Source organism: Heliangelus exortis, chromosome Z (assembly GCF_036169615.1).
Source record: "Heliangelus exortis chromosome Z, bHelExo1.hap1, whole genome shotgun sequence".
NCBI classification, from domain to species: domain Eukaryota; kingdom Metazoa; phylum Chordata; class Aves; order Apodiformes; family Trochilidae; genus Heliangelus; species Heliangelus exortis.
In genome coordinates this window covers 59,004,744-59,023,809 of record NC_092454.1, presented here as the reverse complement: position 1 = coordinate 59,023,809, position 19,066 = coordinate 59,004,744, and the positions used below count along the sequence as shown (strand labels likewise).

Genomic DNA, 19,066 nt, shown 5'->3' with positions numbered 1-19,066 from the left:
ACTGGCTCCTATAACCCAATATGTCCCAGCCTTCATAGACAAGGCCATGAATTTTGGTCCCTAATAGGAACTTCACATTTACTTTACTAAATGAAAATAAACCTCTTCTCAGCACTCTTAAAGTTTTGTATAAGCTATTTGCATCACAATAAAATGGGTAGCAATAACATTGAGAAATCAGCAGTGCTTATAGCTGCTACGTCATTGCCCTTTCACCAGCCAATAGTGCCAGAACTTTTTTAAGAGAACACTTTCCCAATGGTCCTCCAGGGAATCTACCACAGGGAGACTGTGTATGATCTCAGGAAGCAAAGGCTGCGAGAAGATTAAAGACTTATATAAAAAACTTATTTGTAGGATGCTTGATCCAAGGTCATCATCTTTTCTTTGCTGAATGTCTTGTGTGTGGCTATTCAAATTCTGTTTATTTTAACATGGAATCACTTCCAGAAATCCAGAGTGTGGGGTAATATGTAGGTGTATCTGTGTGCAGACTGGATGCAGCGCTGGTTTTCATTAGTGCCATGAGAAAGAGGAAGCTGAAGCTGCTTCAGGCCTTCATGTTTCTTTAGCAACAAGTTTGGAGCACGTGTGTAGAGAGTTAAAGCAACAGGTAGTAGTTCCAAGCTGTCATGCCAGTGAGTACACCTGGTACAACAAAAAATATCTTCTTTCTTCTCATTCTAAATCTCAAGGAGAGAGCTGACACTTGAAGTGGTTTCACCTTCACTGTTTATGGAATGTGGCCTCTCCTTTCCACCTTGCATCAAGGACAGTCAAAAGCATGTGTTGATTTGCCATCCTGTGTGTCAGGAATCTGGCACCAATTTCTGTCTGTCTTATTATGCAAAGCTGCAGGCTGTGGTGGCTCAGAAACAACTCCAGCTTTCTCTGAGGTTCCAGCTCAGGAAAGTAGATGAGCAGATAGATAGCTGGAGGTGTCAAGTGCTTATCCTGGGCATTTCAATTAACTGATAAATCTCAGTCCTCAGTGGTCCTCACTGAACTGTACAAATGTCACACAGTTAATCCCCAGGCCCATGGCAAAGCCTGAGCTATGCAGTCTCTCTGTCATACAGTATAGCTGCCTCTCAACAGGGGTTGCAAGCCCAAACTGGTGGCACTGTGAACACGCAGTCATTTGCAATAATTTTTTTTTTTCGAGTGACAGTGAGACAACCATTCTCAACTAAAAGAGAGAAGTAACAGTTTCAAAGATATGGCTTGTTATTTAGGTAAGCATTTCATGTTGCAGTGACTCTAATTTGCTTGGAATCCTGTTACTAGCTGTTCTGTAGATGCCTTTACAGGAATTTCAAAGGCAAGTCAATATTTGGGTCTTGTTTTGTTTAAAACTAGCTAGTTTCCAAAACCCCACCTTTATTTTAGTATGAGTCTGTGGAAATAATTTTTCACTTGTCTTGAGTCACTTTCAGCAATATGGAAGAAACCTGCACAGGAGTTTTGGACTTTTTGATTACGAAAGATGCTTTTATTAAATGTTATGATTGTGACTTCAGTGTCAAAGACAACTGAAAAATATCTAGTGTTATTTCTTTTGGGACTGGGCTTTCCCTGTAAAGGAGTATTTGTTATTCTGGATCTTAGTTAAATTTTTTAGTCTTGCAAAAGGTAACCGAATTATAGATGCTCTATAAGAACATTTACTTATATTTAGCTGTCCCTGGAAGACAGTATTTTTTTAGGCAGTGACAGAAATACAATCTAGCTAAATGGACTGGAAAAAAAGCATGGGGTTTGAAACACTTCTGTAGTGCTATCTGCCCTGTCTGACAGAAGATTACAAATTTCGTTGTGCCTCAACTCCTTTCTTATTGAAGAACTTAATATTACTCATCTGCCACAGGCTTTATACAGTAGTAATAAACATTTTCAGGAACTCAGATGCTGCAGCAGTTGAGTTCTATACAAGCTACTTAGGCATGATTTAGATCATTTGGTGTGTCAGAGTCTAAATCTCTAGTACCTATAGCATACTTCCACAATCCATGGAGGAGTGGTACTAGTGATGTCACATTGCATGTAAGAAGGAAACAATAATTTACATTCTCATACCTTTCTTGTACTGTTTCATTTTTCTTGAGAACCTTGAGTACTCTATCTGCCAGACTTAAGAAAGTTTTTAACTGTAATATTGCACTCCTGTGCCAAGTGCCCATACCACTGTGTTTACAAAAATTCTAAGCTCAGGGAGTCTGCATGACTTAAGATGTTTTTTTTCCAAGTGCTCTCTGCCAGCAGAGCAGGGACCATGATTCAGACCACAAACCTTAGCCCCAGGGTTTTATTTTCCCAAGATATCAGAACCCCAAAGCAGGTACTATAAATGGAAGGACCTCCTTATTCTGAGTTTATGTTGCAATGAAGCCATGAAGTGAAGTGAAAGGCAGGAAGGTGTGCTATTTGTTTTGACTGATATCATGGCATGGGAAGAAGCTTTTCCTGTCACACTTGCCTTTTGTCTGAAGACTCCAGTTCTGACTACTTTTTGCCAACACAAAACACTGGATATTACAGCTTTTCTCAGGCAATGAGGGACTACCTTTTCACTCATGAATAATCAAGTTCAGGGAGGGCCACAGTTTGAAATCTCAGGTAATAAATGTATCCAGAATTAAGCATTCAGTACCAGCAAAGGTTTAAAATAAGAGCTGTTGTTTCAACCACTGTAAAATATTAAAAGTTTATTGATGATGGCATTCCAGATCCAACCTACACTGAATAAAGGCCTGAAAAAAAGGTGATAAGGCTTCCTCCAGCCTTTCACTTTAAACATGGCTATTTGCCATGTTTCTTTTGAACAAATGCTATTTTCTTCCTTGTGAATATGCTCAGTAAATATTGCCATACCAGCAACCCCAGGCCCATTCAGAGCCCTAGCTGTGACCAAGGAATATGCCACAGGTCCAAGTGCCTCCCAGCAGGTTTTCCAATATCTCAGTGGAAGGTTCAATCCAGGGTTTCTATAACTGTATGCAACCAGACCTCAAATGAACTTGGCCTTTGCAGTAGCAACACATCCTCATAATCTACAGAGTAATTCTCTAACCTCTAGAGGTACTCCTGTTCAGAACTGCCTGCTCTTATGGTTAGCACATGCACTTTCAGGGCAGCCCCCTGGTTGACAGGAGATCTCTGCACATAGCACCAAGCACACACTCAGTTCTTTTGCAGTTCTTTTAAGGGCAACACTTTGTGCCTGCCTGCAGATAGGAACAATGAAAGAAATGTATTTTTCAGCATGCTCATTTTATCAGAGTGCTGACTGCAACCTGGTGATAAGTTGCAGGAGCATCTTTTTGACCTAGGGAGAGAAAAGGAGGTTCATTTTTTCTGGCCACCAATATCAGCACTTCCTGACAGTAACTTAAAAAAAAACAAGAGATCAAAAACTTTGCATTCACAAGATGATTTAAAACCAAAACAGAACAAAACCTCCCAAAATGAAAAACCAGAGATTCTGAGGGTCTTAATATGAATATTGAGTTGGGGCAGAGAACAGAATATAGAGATCTTTTGGAGCAAAAGTTTTGCTTTCTAGTCAGGGAATATGTTCTGATCATGGTAGCTCTGTGATTTGTGTGGATATCAGAGATGCTGGCCAGATCAGAGTAGCATGTGCCACACAATCCTTTCGTGTAATTTCTCTAATTTTTATGAATTAAGGAAGCAGGATAATAAAGTTCAGTTCCCTAAGAAATAAATTAATTCGCATTTAATCATCATGTTTTAAAACACTCTTCACCACTGTGAGCCATAGGTGTTGGTTACTAAACTAAACTTGGGGAAGCACAGAGTCTTGAACAATTATAAATCTTTATCAAGAGGAGGATGGGCAGCAAAATAAACTGAAGCATGAGCCTATGAAAGACATAAACCCCTTATCTTTGTGAATCAGAAAAGGATTTTTTTTCTTCCAGGGAGATGAAATGCAAAGAGAGTTGATACAGACATTATGTGTTCCTCTGAACCTACAATGAGACAGGAAGGAGGCACATCTCAGATGTCATCAAATTAAGCTTTAAGAGAAAATAAGGTACTCATCTGTCTGTACCTAAGATTCTAGTGACTCAGAGAGTAAAAACCAAGAGGAAACAGGTCTGCAAAAGATAAGACGATGTTTCATTGCTTGTTAAAAAAAGCAGACAAACCCAATCATTTCTTCTGTAGCATGCAAGAATGATCAGTTAGGTTAGGAGAGTTTGCTAATTCCTGTTCGGGGCTCATTCATCCCAGAAAAAAAAAAAAAAGTAGCATGAAGTATCCACAGGATTCAAAGATTTGAGATCTAATTATTGAATAAAGCCTTATCAGAGCTTTCCAGCTATCAAGGATCAGAATGAGAAGGCCTGCACTAACAATCTGTGATGGCTTTGCTTCCTTAACCATCCAGTGATGCTGGAACTACTGTCTGTGCCTGGAACATGATACTCAATGACACTGAAGGACAGCAAAGTCTTTCATAAACTAAACCAGCAGGAGCAGAATATTTCATGTAGTTGAAAAGTACTAAATTTCACATTGTTCTGCTTGTCCCTGCAAATGGAGTCACTCTAGGCAAGTCACCTCTTTTCACCTTGGGAAGACTATATACTTGCAACACAGCTTTCTCTTGGTCATGAGAGGAGTGTGAAAAGATAACTTTAAGGATAAGTTAGTGAATAGCACATCTTGTATCTTTGAGTTTTAGGGTAAAAGTTTGAAATAGAAGCAAGGTTACTTACAGGGTGGATTTTGATTCTGTTTGTGCCAGACATCAACACTAAAACAAGATGAATAATGTTCAAACATCAAGAGACTTAAATAAGTGTGTGCTAAGATTTTGTATTAAGTTAGAACACTAAGAAACTGGGTTTTTTGCAGCAAGAGACCCTCTCCCAACAACAATTCCTGTTAGAGGCAGAGGTCTCACACCTCATCACAGGAAGAAAACAGGTGTTTTTCTGTTGGTTATAAATTGGTGGAAACTCCCAGAACATGTCCTGAGCTTCCATGAATGTAGACTTCATCACCTACAGCCACACAGACAAGGAAAGCATTTCCATTCCTGGAAGAATCCCTGCAGTCAGCTTTTCCCTTGCATGTGGTATTTGCCTTCGTGGGCACATTCTGACACAAGACCCTTCTCATGTAAAATGTGTTTGATAAACAAATTCTCTTTCTTGCAGGATTTCTAACAATGACTCTCCAAAACAGCAGTAAAATTACCAAACCTGTGCTATTGGCTGAATTCATGTAAATATTGCACTTCATACCACTCCTGGCATTACTTGTTGCTATGTCTTTCTGTTGAAACTCCATTACAGAAATCTTTGCCTATGTACCAAACCATAGTTAGACTGGGCTCCTCCTGCTGCTGCCAGACAGAATAATTTAGTAGCATTAATGGTTTAGGGCAGTATCTCTTATCACTTAAGGATCTCATCTGTAACCCAGGCAAATGTTAAACTTTCTTCAATTTCTGGTGACACTGCTCAGTAGCATCTTCCCAAGATGAAGGCATATGAAATGCTCAACATCTGTTCCTTGCCCAGCGATAGCTCATGGACAGCCTGCAGCACAGCACTGTCACATCAACTTGTTGGTTAGCACCACTCCAAAGCTCAAGTACTTTCATATGCTAAAATTTTTAATGCCAGGGCTGTCCAGACACAATGATGTGCAAATATGTTTTGTTGTTACTGGTTTCTGCATTAAGCCAACACAGATTATGTGCATGAAATATTTGTGTGAGTGAAAAGCTGACTTTTTTTCTCATGATATTCCTTGATACTTACTGCTTAAATATGGCTTTTGGTAGGTTATTAGCTTTATGCTTGTGTCATACAGAGCACAAGATGCATGGCTAGTGCTTAGGGAGCAGCAAAGGTGGCAACTGTGATATGTGTTTTGAGAACTCTGGACCAAATTAATCATTCCCTAAAAGCTTCCCGTATTAGTGCCTTTGATTCTCTAGATAGGTTACCCTCTCTATGTTTCCAGTATGGAGGGCCTGAATACCTTGCTCTGAAACACTGAAATTCCTTCTTATTCTTCAATGCAACGTATGGTACCATATCTACTATTGCTAAACAGTGTTTGGACAACTTGTGTAGCTACTTGTTGTGTTTTCTCCTTATGCTTTCCCAGTCTCAGTTGGTAGGCATGCATGTGGCCAGCTGGAATGCTGCCTGTTTCAGTACCAATGGAGCTTGGTGCAGATAGCTGCTGTCATTGCCACTGTGCTTCTTGGCTGTCGCCCTGACCTGTCTGAACCCATGTGAGCTACAAACTGCTGGGTTTATCCTACAGTTTTGCCTAGTAAGCAAAAGCATGATGGACATGCTATATTTGAAGTTAGTTAAGTGGAACTGCTCACATCCTGTGAAAAGGGGGAGAAAGATGTGAGGCAGTCGGTGCAAGATGGAACACAAGACTTTTTGCCTGAATATAATGCTTTTTTACTGCAAGGTGGCTGAGCACTGTAAGCTTTGCCCAGAGAGACTGGTGCTTCCATCCTTGAAGATACTCAAAACCCAACTAGATGTCATCCTGAGCTACTTGCATGAGCAGATTTTTCATAGTGGATGAGGAAGAAGCACGCTGAAACCTGGGATATACTGGACCCCAGGAAAAGAACAGGGGATTCTTTATACTGTCGTGTCATTGCTCCTGATGCTTCTTCCAATTCTGGCTGCACATTCCCTTGGCCCTGCTTTAGCACAATCTCCAGGTCAACCTCACAGTCCCCCCTTACTGCTGATGTTTTTCCGTGTTCTTTTGCCTTTAGGTTTGCTCTATCTTTTCATGTTTTTTCTTCTCCTTCATGCCCCCTTTTTTTGTCCTCCCCACTCTCCTAAAAAATAAAAATAAACTAAAAAAACCCAAACAAACAACAAAAAAACCCTACATAAAATTGCAAAGCACCACTTCCTTTCTCACTAGCCCTTAAGGAGTAATTGCAGCCCAAGGACATAGGTTTGTTTAAAAACTGTTTCACTGCTCATACATATATTTTAAGATTTGATACATCCTCCTTTGGAAGCAGGATCTCATGAAATACATACTTCTGGGCTTGTCAATATGGACAGAAATACAAGACTCATCTAAAATGGATACTGTGGAACTGCTGCCTGAGTAACCAGCTATTACCTAACAGATGAAGAGATTTGCTGCACATTATTTTATATGTCTTTAGTATTAACTGCATTAATGAATGGGACAGCCTCAGAGTGGGCTGCTTTCCTGATTTTGGTATGTTTAATTAGTTAGTTTTTTTCCAGATGGTTCCTTTCTTGTAACTAAATCTGAAGGATAAGAGTAAGCGTCAGTGGATTCAGTGGCAGAAATTCCACCAACTTAATTGGGATCAAGATTCTTTGCATATTTGAAATACTTCCAACTTTTAAAAGCCTTTTCTAATAGTGTATTGCTTGGAAAGGACTTAGATGTTCACGAGGAATGTGGATTTTCATAAAGTGTGATGAATACTTTAGTTACTGCAAGAAAAAGGATGAAAACTGAAATCTGTGCACAAATTCAGTTTTATTTGTTACCTTCTTTAGTAGCTATACAGAATACTTTGGAAGCTGGACATTAGCTATATTGATTAAGATTAGTCTTATTACAAACTCAAATCTCTGTCCAATCAGTTTTGAAAATTGTTGTGCACAAAGCATTTCACTGCTCTTACTTATAACAAGATCTGAGAAATTGTAAAAAAAAAAAAAAAAGTAAAAAATGCACAAAACTATCAAAATCCCCTAGAACATTAAAACCCAAAGACTTAATTAAAAAAAAAAAAAAGCTGCTGTTAATTGTATCTAGTGTACTACCCATAGGTACAAGTGACTGGAAGCTTAGACGTTGATATAGTCATTACTTACACTGAGGGATTACACACACAGCCAGTTTAAGTAGTGTCAGATAATGTTAAAAAACCTATTACTGATATTCTCAGTGTGGTATTAGAAGTGGAATTAAAAGGAGGCTAAAATCAGAAAACAAACTACTTTATTCTGACAGGAGCCTAAGAAAAGGCATGTAACCTCTGAAGTAGTTTATGGCACTAGTTAGCTCAGTCCCCAAAACCAGCATTGGCTTGGGGGAACTGGGGGTGGCCTGGAAGCTGCCCGGTTGCACTTCTATGTACAAGGTATAGAAATGTAGCTGGTGGTTGGTCTTAGCCATGCAAGTCTCCTGTCCCTGGTTAAACATTCAGCAGGTCTTATGCAAACTCTTGCTGGTGCTTCTCAGTTGTTCTCCTGTGGCACTGCTATTGCCTAAAGGGAGAGAGGAGAATTTGCTGTTATGAGACCCATGTCATCACCTACCTCATCTTCTCAGCATGGGGTCCTTATTGCTACAGTAGCTTAGAACCTTAAAATTTGCTTTTAGTACTCCTAGAGAGAGTTTTACAGGGGGCACTCTGCATAAGACAAATTCACCCTGTGCACTGTCTGTATGACCATGAGCAAGCCCATAGCAGAAAGGACAGATGGAGGATGCTTCCTCCTCCAGGCTGCCTTTGCTCCCTGATACTCTGCCATTTGACAGAAGCTGCTTTAAAGATAGGCTGCTTGCTTCCAGCTTGGAAGATAGGCTGCAAGGAGAAACCACCTCCCTTGGCAAAATTCCTGGCAGCAGGACCTGATGCACTGTGACACACAAGAAAAAAAATCAGTTTTCCCTCAGTGAATTTTTGCATAGCTGTTTGCATTGGTTTACCACGGTTCATGCCTGAACTGTGTAAACAGTTATTTTCACAGGTAAGACCTTGTACATACTACATACCGTTTTATTTACTAGGCCTACATAACTTATTACTGGATTTACTGGATATTCAGTTAATTAAGACTTTATCATGGTCAGAAGCCATTAGGGACTCACCTCTGTGTTTTATCTGCAGAAAAGTTTAAGACAAAGAAGAAACATTGAATGTGCTATAGCTAGGCAGATCTAATAACTTATAAAAGATACACAAGTATACTCTACATTGTTCTGTTGCTGTTTTAAACTTAGAATCATAGAATCTGCTGAGCTGGAAGGGACCCATCAGGATCATCAAGTCCCTGGGTAGGGCACGCCAAGAATCATACTATGTGCCTGAGAGTGTCAGCAGGTGCTTGAGAACTTACAGCTGTCTTCCTACATCCCTTTGAGATCTGATAAACCAATTAAAGTTTAATTTTCCAGTCAGTTTTCCAGAAAGACTCACAGAGACCAGAAAGTTTTTGTAGTGTGAAGTCATTCCAGACTACTGGATGGCCCAGGCAGGCTGACACTTTCCCCCTCACTGGATTTCCATTTACAGGAATTCATGAAAGAGTTAAAATGATTAAGATTTTCCTCTCTTCTGTATGTCAGATCCAGTTCCCCACAAAAGGTACAAGCACTGCCAGATGGTTACAGATCAAGGACAGGGAAATAGTTGAAATCCAAACATCTAGTCTAACTTGTTGTGTCAAGTACTCCTTATTCAATAAACACTTAACCCAAAAACAAATACAGAAAGCACTGAATTCTTGTGTCAGTTTTGCTCGTTTTCCTGTTATTTGTTTCCCTTTAAAATTAGAACTATAAATTTGGGTTTACTCTCCCAAGGATATTTAAACCTGAGGAAGGTCAGCTTGTGTGTTAGCTGTTTGGAAAAGTTGTAATCACATAATGTGACAAGCTTCAAAGAAGTAATCTACATGGTACTTGTTGATTACATAAAACTTTAACTGGATCTTACTGGGGGCTCACTCCAGGAAACTCCTAAGCACTAAATGTCTGGTTCAGTGGAAGGCAAAAGTGTTCTGCATCTAACAAAACCAAACAGTCTTTGAACCTCTGTGGCTAAATGTCAAGAATCTGTCTTTTCTCCCCATATAAGTAGTATGTTTCCCAATTCGTGGAAGAGTGCTTAAAGGAACCCTGTTAAACTCTTCCAGGTGTCCTAGCTTGGCCATCCAAAGCTGATCTTAAGATTTCTTTTCTATCCAGATAAAAACTCATACCATTTCTCAAGAATGCAGACAACAGTCAACCAGCCTACTCTCACTCTCAGACCAAGTCTGCTTGTGTCAAAACCTTGATTTTAAAGAATTATATAAATGTTATTTAAAAATTCTTTGCTTTAGAGTAATCTACAAGGTTTAAAACAACTGACTTGAAATGTGATGCTTTTTGGCAGAATACCTTAGGCAGGAAGTGTTACACATGACTTAAGTTGGCCAGAACTGCTTCCCAGTCTTCCATTGACTACATTGAATTTACCATAATTTGATCACCAAAGGCACTTAGTTTGTAGAAATTCTTATTAATCCCCCTCTCTGCTTGGAACTGATCTCCTGCTGAGGAAGGGGAGGCAAGCTACGAAGCAGGGAACTTCACACGTGGGAAATGCATATTAACAAATCAGGTGGTATTTGGAAACAGGTTTTATGCTGGTCCTAGATGGAGATGCCCTGGGAAAGGCAGGGTGATGGACCCCCTGCTTGTCCCAGTGCAGAGGTGTTCTGCAGGTGGGAGAGCAGCCCCCCACCCACCTCCCTGCAGGGACTCAGGGCTCAGAGCCAGGGCATGGGTGGGGGAAGGTCCTTATCTTGTACTTACACACTGAGTCCTTTCTCCAAACTGGCTGTAGAAGGTCATCCTGACTTTGTGCTTGTGTCCAGTCCTCTGATCAAAGGTGTTACAGCTGTCAAAGGGCGGGCTGTACAAATGCAGGCTCACAGCAGACTCTGTGTGGCTGGTGTTCTCCACACGGTGCAGGCCAATAGAGTCTACACCAGCAAGGGCATGAAATGAGAAGTCGTGTTAGTGGGAGTTAAAGAGATTGCAGATGCCTGGAAAAATGCTTTTTAAACCAAAATTAATGAGTAAACTAGTTAGGAATAGGTACACAGTTGCAGGCAACGCATAACTCTGTACAGCGAATCTGACCGGTGTTATCTAGCACAGATTCCTAAGTACACTGGTAATTCACAATACATTATTCCCTTCCACACTTCATGTAACTTCTGGAATATCTGCTAGAGGATAAAGGTCGACAGAAAGTCAGAGAAACTTATGGAAGTTCATGCTATCAGTAATTTTCCAGCTATCATTCTTGTAAGACTTTAAGGCTATTTCATTTCCTAGGAGATGCTGTTGTTTTAGATGCTCCAGAAGCAGGAAGGTTTGCATTTCTAAAAATTAGCAAGACATTGTGTTGGCAAAGGTTTTTTATTGCTGATTCTTATTCAGAAACAAGGATATTACTTACATTTAAGGTCAGCTACTTGGTTTTTTTGGGTGTGGACTTACAAATAGAGATATAGTTGTCTTCTACTGTAGGCATCTGTTTCATAATTAATCCTTCTAATTATCAGTTTGGAGAACAGACTTTGAGTTTGTCTGCTCTTTTGACTAAAGTGACAAATTAGAAGTGACTGGCATATTTCCAGCCCTAATTAAATAATGAGCATAACTGAACACATAGTAGAACAAGGCACTCTCTGTTGTGTGGCTACTAATGAAGTAATGGCACTTTCTGCAGTGGTGGGTAGAAATCAAGCTATTAAACAAAAATTTAAGGTATGAAGAATGACATCCATGAACCAAACAATTTCCATTCTACACCAAAGTAGAATTTTTTTGTTACTTAAAAGAGACTTTGAATTTAAATTTATGACCTTGATGTGAAAACAACTCAGGCCTTTGTACTTGAATTAAGATGTTATATAATACCCAGACCTGTGTTGCGCAACACAAGCATGTGTGTGCTCTAAACTCTGACACTTCTGAAGTGTAAGTAAGCCCTAAGTCCTCCAAAAAGAGGATGTAGGGAAAAAAAGTCCTAACTCTGTGATCATCTAAGGGGCAAGTCAAATAAACTCTTTTTACTGGGTTCTAACCCTAAGAATAAAGTACAAGAGAAATGAAATACACAATAGAAATGTGAAGGCTACTCACTATTGAAGTAGTTAGAGCAATCAACACACTCTCAGTGTTTTCTTTCTATTTGTTTTACCAGTTTCTTTTAAACCAAAATATCTGTTACGAAACATGGTGGGCAACCAAACTCTCTCAGAGGATTAGATATGAAATTTGTTTAAAAACAACCCAGGAAGCTTTGGATCATGTACAAACAGAGTGCAGTTGCTTGCATAAGAAAGAGCCACACAGGCAGGAAAACTTGACTGAGTCTGAGAATCCATGTTTTGTGTTTTCATTTAATGTGTCGTGCCTTCAACAGAGTGCTGCACAGCAATAGACTTTCCCACCCAGTGCCTTCACCCTGGCTTAGTCCATACCCCAAGATGAGGCTTCCTCCAACTGGAGAATCCCCAAGCTCTGCTACACAAGGCGTGTGCTCCAGTTTTTAACTCATCATGTACAAGGCAGATGGACATTTCCTCTGACACTTTGCTTTTGTTCTGCTGAACTCATTACTGTTTTGCATGACGTACAATGTCTTTCATAGCATCAGAATATAGAACACCCAGATGATGGCCACTCCAGGGGTCTCCATCACAGCACAAGATGGTGATAGTTAAAGATACATGCAGTGGCATGAATTTAGGGGACTTACTGGTGGAGAGTTATTTGTCTCACAGCATCTGTGTAGTCAGGCACTATTTTTGCAGATTGGGTAGACCTGAGCATTTAAATTTTACTGGTGCTGCACTTCAGCACTACAGTTTTTGTTGATCTGGATAAGAAGCAGCACTGAGAATCAGGGCCTCTGTTCCTGCCTGGTCAATTTATTACATAGGCAGCATTTACATTTTTGACCTAGGATATCCATGACTGACTAAAATCATAATTTCTTTGAAAAAAAATCAAGGTGATTACAATACCTAAACATTTTCCCCTTATATCTCAGAAAATACTATTTAGGGGTTATGTTTACAAGTAATTTCAGATACTAATTAGAGACACAGTGCTGAAGGCTCCTTGGTCTAGAGGAGATATCTGGCATATTTCAGTATCAAGCAATTGCTGATATGTCTTAAGAGCAAGTTAAAAGGACACCTTGTTGTTTATTTTACTGAATCAAAATACAGATTTGTGCAGAATCTAGAGAGCCACATGCTTAAACTGTGCACAAAGCTATTAGTATTATACTGTTAAAAGTCTGAGATTAGATAGCAGATGAAGTCCTCTGTTAGGAATAATACTTACGGATGGATAGTTGCCAAAAAAAGCTTAATAGCTTACCATTAATGTAGGCACATTGATTTTCCCTCAAAACTCGTTCTGATTTCTTAGTCATTTCACCATTCCCTTTTTTCTCAGGCCATTCAAACAGTGTCTCCTTTAAGTTTCCCTGGAGAATCTTCATAAAGCAGTGTGAGTCAGTGTGATCATGGATGCTGCTATATATGTGAAAAAAAAATAACCAAAGTCAGTGTGATATAGATATTTAATTTTAGTACAGCAAACAGGACAGATAGTATGGTATAGCATCTGGACATGGCTCTAGAATGAAATGCCACTGCACAAGAATCTTAGGAAAAAATATTTGCAATTATTACCTAATTACTTATAACTGCTGCTTTATATCAGGATAAAGTCACATAAAGCAGGACTTGGAGAAGAGTCAGGTATTTATCAGCCTATGACTTTGCCACAGAGAAATACAAAGCAAGTCTGGAGGAGGGAGAAGGACAGAAAAATTCTGCAGAACAAAAGAATCCCTGTGTGCCAAGGAACAAAGTGATCCTTTTCACATTGGCAGAGAGTGCCACCTGCACACCTGGCAGAGGCTGGTAGGAACTTGCAGGTATACTGAGTTATTTGCAGATTCACCATGCTTGCACCTGAAACGTGTGAAATAAGCTACTTCTGCTTAATTTCCATTTTCTCTTTATTGATGGAGTGCAGAGGCATTTGTTGAAGAAAAAGTTCTGTACCTCTCATTCTGTTAGCTCACCTCTCTTATGAACAATAAGCTGTTAATTTCACTAGTTTGAAAAACATGAACAAAGCCAGTAGGATCTGGTATGGCTTTTCTGCTTGCAAGATCTGTCTCCTTGCAAGAAGTAAGATTTAATTGCTACATTTGGAGATATACAGGCTAGATACCTAGTTGAGTTTTGTTGGGTTTGTTTTACTTGTTGTTGTTTTTTTAAATAGAGGTTTGTTACAGAAGTCAATGGGATTAGGACAAAAGCAGAACCCTCCATCCACCAGGGCTGAGGGAGAAGAGAGAACTGGTCTGTCCCAGAAGTGCAGTACTAATAGGTTTCAAAATCTTGGTATGTGAATGTCACCGTTTTAAGTACACAAATGTCAGGGTTTCTTACTAACTGAGATGCCAAGAGACCAGAGCTTGCTTCAGGCACAGAAGGGTTCACAAATGCCACGTTGTCATGCTCCTCCTGCAAGCCATGAGAACAATCTGATCCTCTTCATGTAGGAAGCAAAACAGCTTGTGGTGTCAGTGTAGCTATAGCAAATACTCATCCAACTCAAACACAGTTTGACATTAATTACAGGCTTTGTGGGAAAGTCTGGGAGGAGCACAGGTGGTAGGCTTTCTTTCTATATCCCTCTGAGTATAACATCACGGCATCCTCTAGAGAATACTGTAAATCTTCAATTGCATGCTCAATTAAAACAAACAAACAAAAAAACCCTGGCAACTCTGCCATCTCCTTGGGTTTTCTACTCATAAGCAAGAATAATTAGTCAAAATTTGTACATTTTATTATTCCAATTTTTTTTTTTTTTTTTTTTTTTTTTTTTTTTTTTTTTTTTTTAGCTAAAGCTTTGTGAAGGACCCTCCAAAGACAGATTGTGCCCTCCGGAGGCCACATCAGCCATGTGGTCTACTTAAGAGAAAATGGGTGCATGAAGGAAAAGAAAGTACTCCTGGGAAGGGGTTCCCTCCTCACAGCCAGCAGTCCTAACCCAAACCTACTTTTCTTATCTTGGGATTAAACACCATGTGAGAACAAATACTATTGAAACTGTGCCTGCTCCTGCTTCTGCAGCCAAGTGTTGTATGGGTCTGGCATATGATGGAGACTGAGCAGGGTCTGTCCTGTCCAGAGGACCCATAGTATTTCTGGGACTAAAGCTTCCTCTGACAGCAAGGAAGCTTAGATTGTAGAAAAACAGCACATTTTAAACAAGTGCTCTAAAAATGTCCATGAAGTACCAACTTGCAAAAGATATGACAAAAATCCAGGCTGCTACACAAATATGATTTCTCAAGTGCTTTTTTCACAGACATTTTCTGATAGCTCACATAAGAGCTGATTATTTGTGTCTTTTTATTTGATAGGGAAAGATAAAGTGCTTTTACATCTGTTTGCTAAAGCTATTGCCTTTGGATACAAACCTGCCATGCCCTTCACCCCAGCACAAGATCATCAAGTTGAACTTTCCATTTCCACTGTCCACAAGATTTCTTGTATACCTGAAATAAAGAATGTGTCCTTTTTATCTCACTGTAAAGAGCTGACTATAAAAACCAAAATGATACAGACTTGTTTATGAAGGAAGCTTGTGATATATAAGAATTCTTGTTCTTCTTTTTCTTGAAAGCCAAGTTTTACTTGAAAAAAAAATAAATTGTGTTTTTAAGATGCTTTGTGTTTTTTTGGCAAGAGTTCTTTTTCTGGGAAGTAAAAAACTGGACTTTTAAAATATTTTAAAATCATATTGCTTTTGAATTTGATTTGAGTTTGGGAACTGTGAGTCTGAGACTAGAGTGGTAGACAGGATCAAATCAAAATAGTTGTTGAATGAAGTAACTTCAGCAGCTGGCTTATAATTAGAAACAGAAGACTGCAGTGAAACAAGAAAAATACATGGTTACATTCTTCTGCAGCTCCTTTTCAGATATTCTTGGCTTCTGTTACGCAGCACTCATTTGTACAAAGCCAAAAAGACAAAAAAATAAGATGTCAGGCTTTCCGTACATGGTCCTCCTACTCTCTTCCTGAAAGTTCCACACTGAACTGTAGCATTCTTTTGTTTATGAATCACCTTGCCACTATTTCTTAACAAAGTTTATCACAGCTGAATTTATTAAAACGGATTTTTTAAATGCTAAATTACATAGAACACAGTGCTAACTTAACAGGTAGCACAGAATAAGCTTGCTTCTAGAGGGTTGTTACTGATACGTGTCCTAGACTGTCATTTGGTCACAGGGCTTGAAAACAGTTTTAGCAGCAACATCTTAGTCTTTCCCTTTAGCCTCCTGCAAGCCCCTCCCCCCGAGCTCCCGCTCATCTCATCCTATTGAAAAGGTCACTAGAGAAGGGAGGGTTATTTTCCTCTCTGCAGGACTTTCCGTAGTGGGGATCTTCTGACCCAGCGCTGGATCCCAGTGGGACCTTACATCTTAGCGTCAGTCATGACTATTTGCACTTTGCCAAGTAAAGCAAATATTTATGCCAATGACAGGACACTTCATCCTCACCTAAAAGATGCAATCTGACACACACAGAAAGTGCACTCGTGTGAACTAACTGAATTTTTTTTTTATTCACTTCTCCATAAGACCATTTTATTTTAAACAAGACAGAACGCTCATAATGAATTATTTTCAAAGCCTAACATGTATATTCTGACTCTCACTGCATATAATGTGCATATAATAGTAGATGTAGTTTTCCCATTATGTCAACACAAGAAATCAGAGCTGGTGTTGACTGAAATTTTCAAGTGCTGTTATTTGTGAACAGCAGATTTGGATGGCACGGGAAAAAAAAAAAAAAAAAAAAGGAAAACAAACAAACAAACAAAGCCCCCACAAGCCCCCACAACAATCAAACAAAAACAACCCAAGGCTGCCATGAATACTTCTAATGTTAGTACAGTTTGTTTTTCCAATTTTTAGTTTTCCTACATTCTCTTGCAAAGTTTTATTTGTTCTGAGGAGAGAAGAGGTGCTTCACGTAAAGTGAAGTAAGGATAAAGAAAAAAAATCATTCAAAGCAGCGTGATGCTTTCGTGATTTCCCAAAAAAAACCACCAAAAACAAAACAACACAAAAAAAAAAAAACAAAAACCAAAAAAAAAAAAAAAAAAAAAACACCCCAAAAAAAAACCAAAGAAACAAACCAAAACCCCCTTTTTAAAAAAAATTTTGGTTTCTTGAGCACGGGAGCACAATTTTCAAGCAATTCTTGAACACATTTCCGGCGGTCCCACGGATGCAGAACCGCGGGTCGGTACCGACGCCGTCGGGGGGACACCCCGCTGCTGCCGGCCCAAGGTCCGGCAGCCGTAGGACCGGCGGTACCAGCTGCAGAGCAGCCGCCCTCCCGTGCCCGCCGGTGCCGCCATTGGCCGCCGCCGCCCCGCCCGCTCCCCGCCCCCGCCCGGCCCCGCTGCGGAGCACGGGGGAGCGGTGCGGGGTGTCCCCTGTCCCCGTCCCCTCGGTCCCCCTCGTTGCCCCGCACACCCTCGGGGGGCCTCTGCCCGTCCCCTCCCTCGGCGCGCTGCTCTCGGCCGCGTCCCCCGGTCCCCGTCGGCAGTGAGGGGCGAGGCGCTGAGGGTGCCGCACGCTCCGGGGTGTTTTGTACCTGTACTGGTCGAATTTGGCGTACTGCAGCCACTCCTCGGGGTTGCTCTCGTACGACTCCATCAGCTCCTGCACTTCCTCCACGCTGACTTTGTCCTCGGCGAATAACCGATGGAGGATGCGGATCAGCTCCTCCAGGCTCCGCGCCTTCCACGTCTCCGTCTGCACCGGCTGCTCCATCACTGCCGGTTGCTCCATAGCCGCCAGTACCTGCCCCCGGCCGGCCCCTCCGCTTCCCTTTATGCGCCGGGAGGCACGGCGGGAGCTTACCACCGCCCCGGCGGGCGGAGGGGCCGGGCGGCGGCGGGCGGGCCCGCGTCCAGCCGTGGCCGTCCCCGGGAGCGGGGCCACTGACCCCGGCGGGCGGGGGCAGGCAGACGCGGCTGCCAGGGCGCATCCCGCACTGCTCTCTTGGCCTCACCTCTGTCCATCTGTCCGCCCGGCGAGCCTGGGACGTGCCGGGCAGCTCTGGCTGCAGCCCCTCCCTCGGATGATCGGCTCCCCGGTATCCCGGTGGAGGGAACACGAAGAGAAGTGGCGGTCGCTGCCGGCCGGGATGCATCGTTGCCAGCATCAGCCTCCACGCCGCTCTCCGTTCTCCCTGCCAGGCCTCTTTGTGTTCGCATCTTCATCCTCTTTGGACGAGGTCTGTGGCTGACAAAGCCTGGCCCGCCGCTGCCCCCGTTACTTATGTGGTGGAGGAAGAAGCCTCCAGGCAAATACGCGGCAGTGAAGTAGTGTTCATATGAAGCTGGCCTTACAAAAGGACACTTAGAAGCCATGTTTAAAGGCAAAACAAAGGACACTGGTGTGTGATTCACACTGAAAGTTGCTGCTGGAGGTTACACGAGCACAGCTTGCCTGTTGAAAGTGCCGTTCCTTGGAAGCCATGCACTCTGCAGGCATGGTTAGGGCTGCTGTGACCACAGGGACTGACTGACACTTAGAAATGTGATGAATGGGACAAAGCAGGCCCGGCTAAGATGACAGACCTCCTCACACTCCTCAGTCTGTCTAATCTCTATACTGGCTGCAGAGCAAGCAGATTCCATGCCAGATGTCTTCATTCCCAGTTCAGTTGTCAATAGGATATTTATTAGTAATGAGTTCTGGAAATAGAGTTCACTTATGTCATTGGACTGTGTTTTGAAAACACAATCTTTCCTTTCTAAAAGAAAAAGACTTCAGCTATTTAGGTTTGCCTGATGATTGTGGGGTGAAAGTAAGCAGACTGGTTCTAAGATCTGCTGTAGTTGAGGTGTAAAGGTGCTCACTGTAGTGGCAGCTTGTGATTTTTTCCTTAGAGATAAACACATTGAGGTATTTCTAGCATACCTGCTTCTTCTTCCCCCTTTCTGACCTGTGCAAAAAGTAGGTGTGAGAAAAAAGATGGACCAATAATTCACTAGAGACAACTGGAAAGGCTGGATGAATTTCTGACTCCACTGCACTTGGAAATACGTTCCCAGAGATTTAAGTGAGTCTGGGATCTAATGCATTATAGTGAAATATGAATTAATATAATACGTACCTTATCAAGCACCAGTCCAGAAC

The 19,066-nt window shown here is 41.3% G+C and overlaps 1 protein-coding gene across 1 annotated transcript; it reads right to left on the bottom strand.

Annotated features, from left to right (window-relative positions):
• Window positions 1-7,996: 7,996 nt before the first annotated feature.
• Window positions 7,997-17,850, bottom strand: CDO1 (cysteine dioxygenase type 1). The gene is made up of 5 exons (XM_071731231.1): window positions 17,514-17,850; window positions 15,317-15,394; window positions 13,189-13,346; window positions 10,600-10,769; window positions 7,997-8,282 (listed from the first exon to the last, which is right to left on the bottom strand). Exons 1-5 carry the CDS (start codon window positions 17,708-17,710, stop codon window positions 8,253-8,255), a joined length of 633 nt encoding a protein of 210 aa, XP_071587332.1. The 5' UTR covers window positions 17,711-17,850; the 3' UTR covers window positions 7,997-8,252.
• Window positions 17,851-19,066: the final 1,216 nt, after the last annotated feature.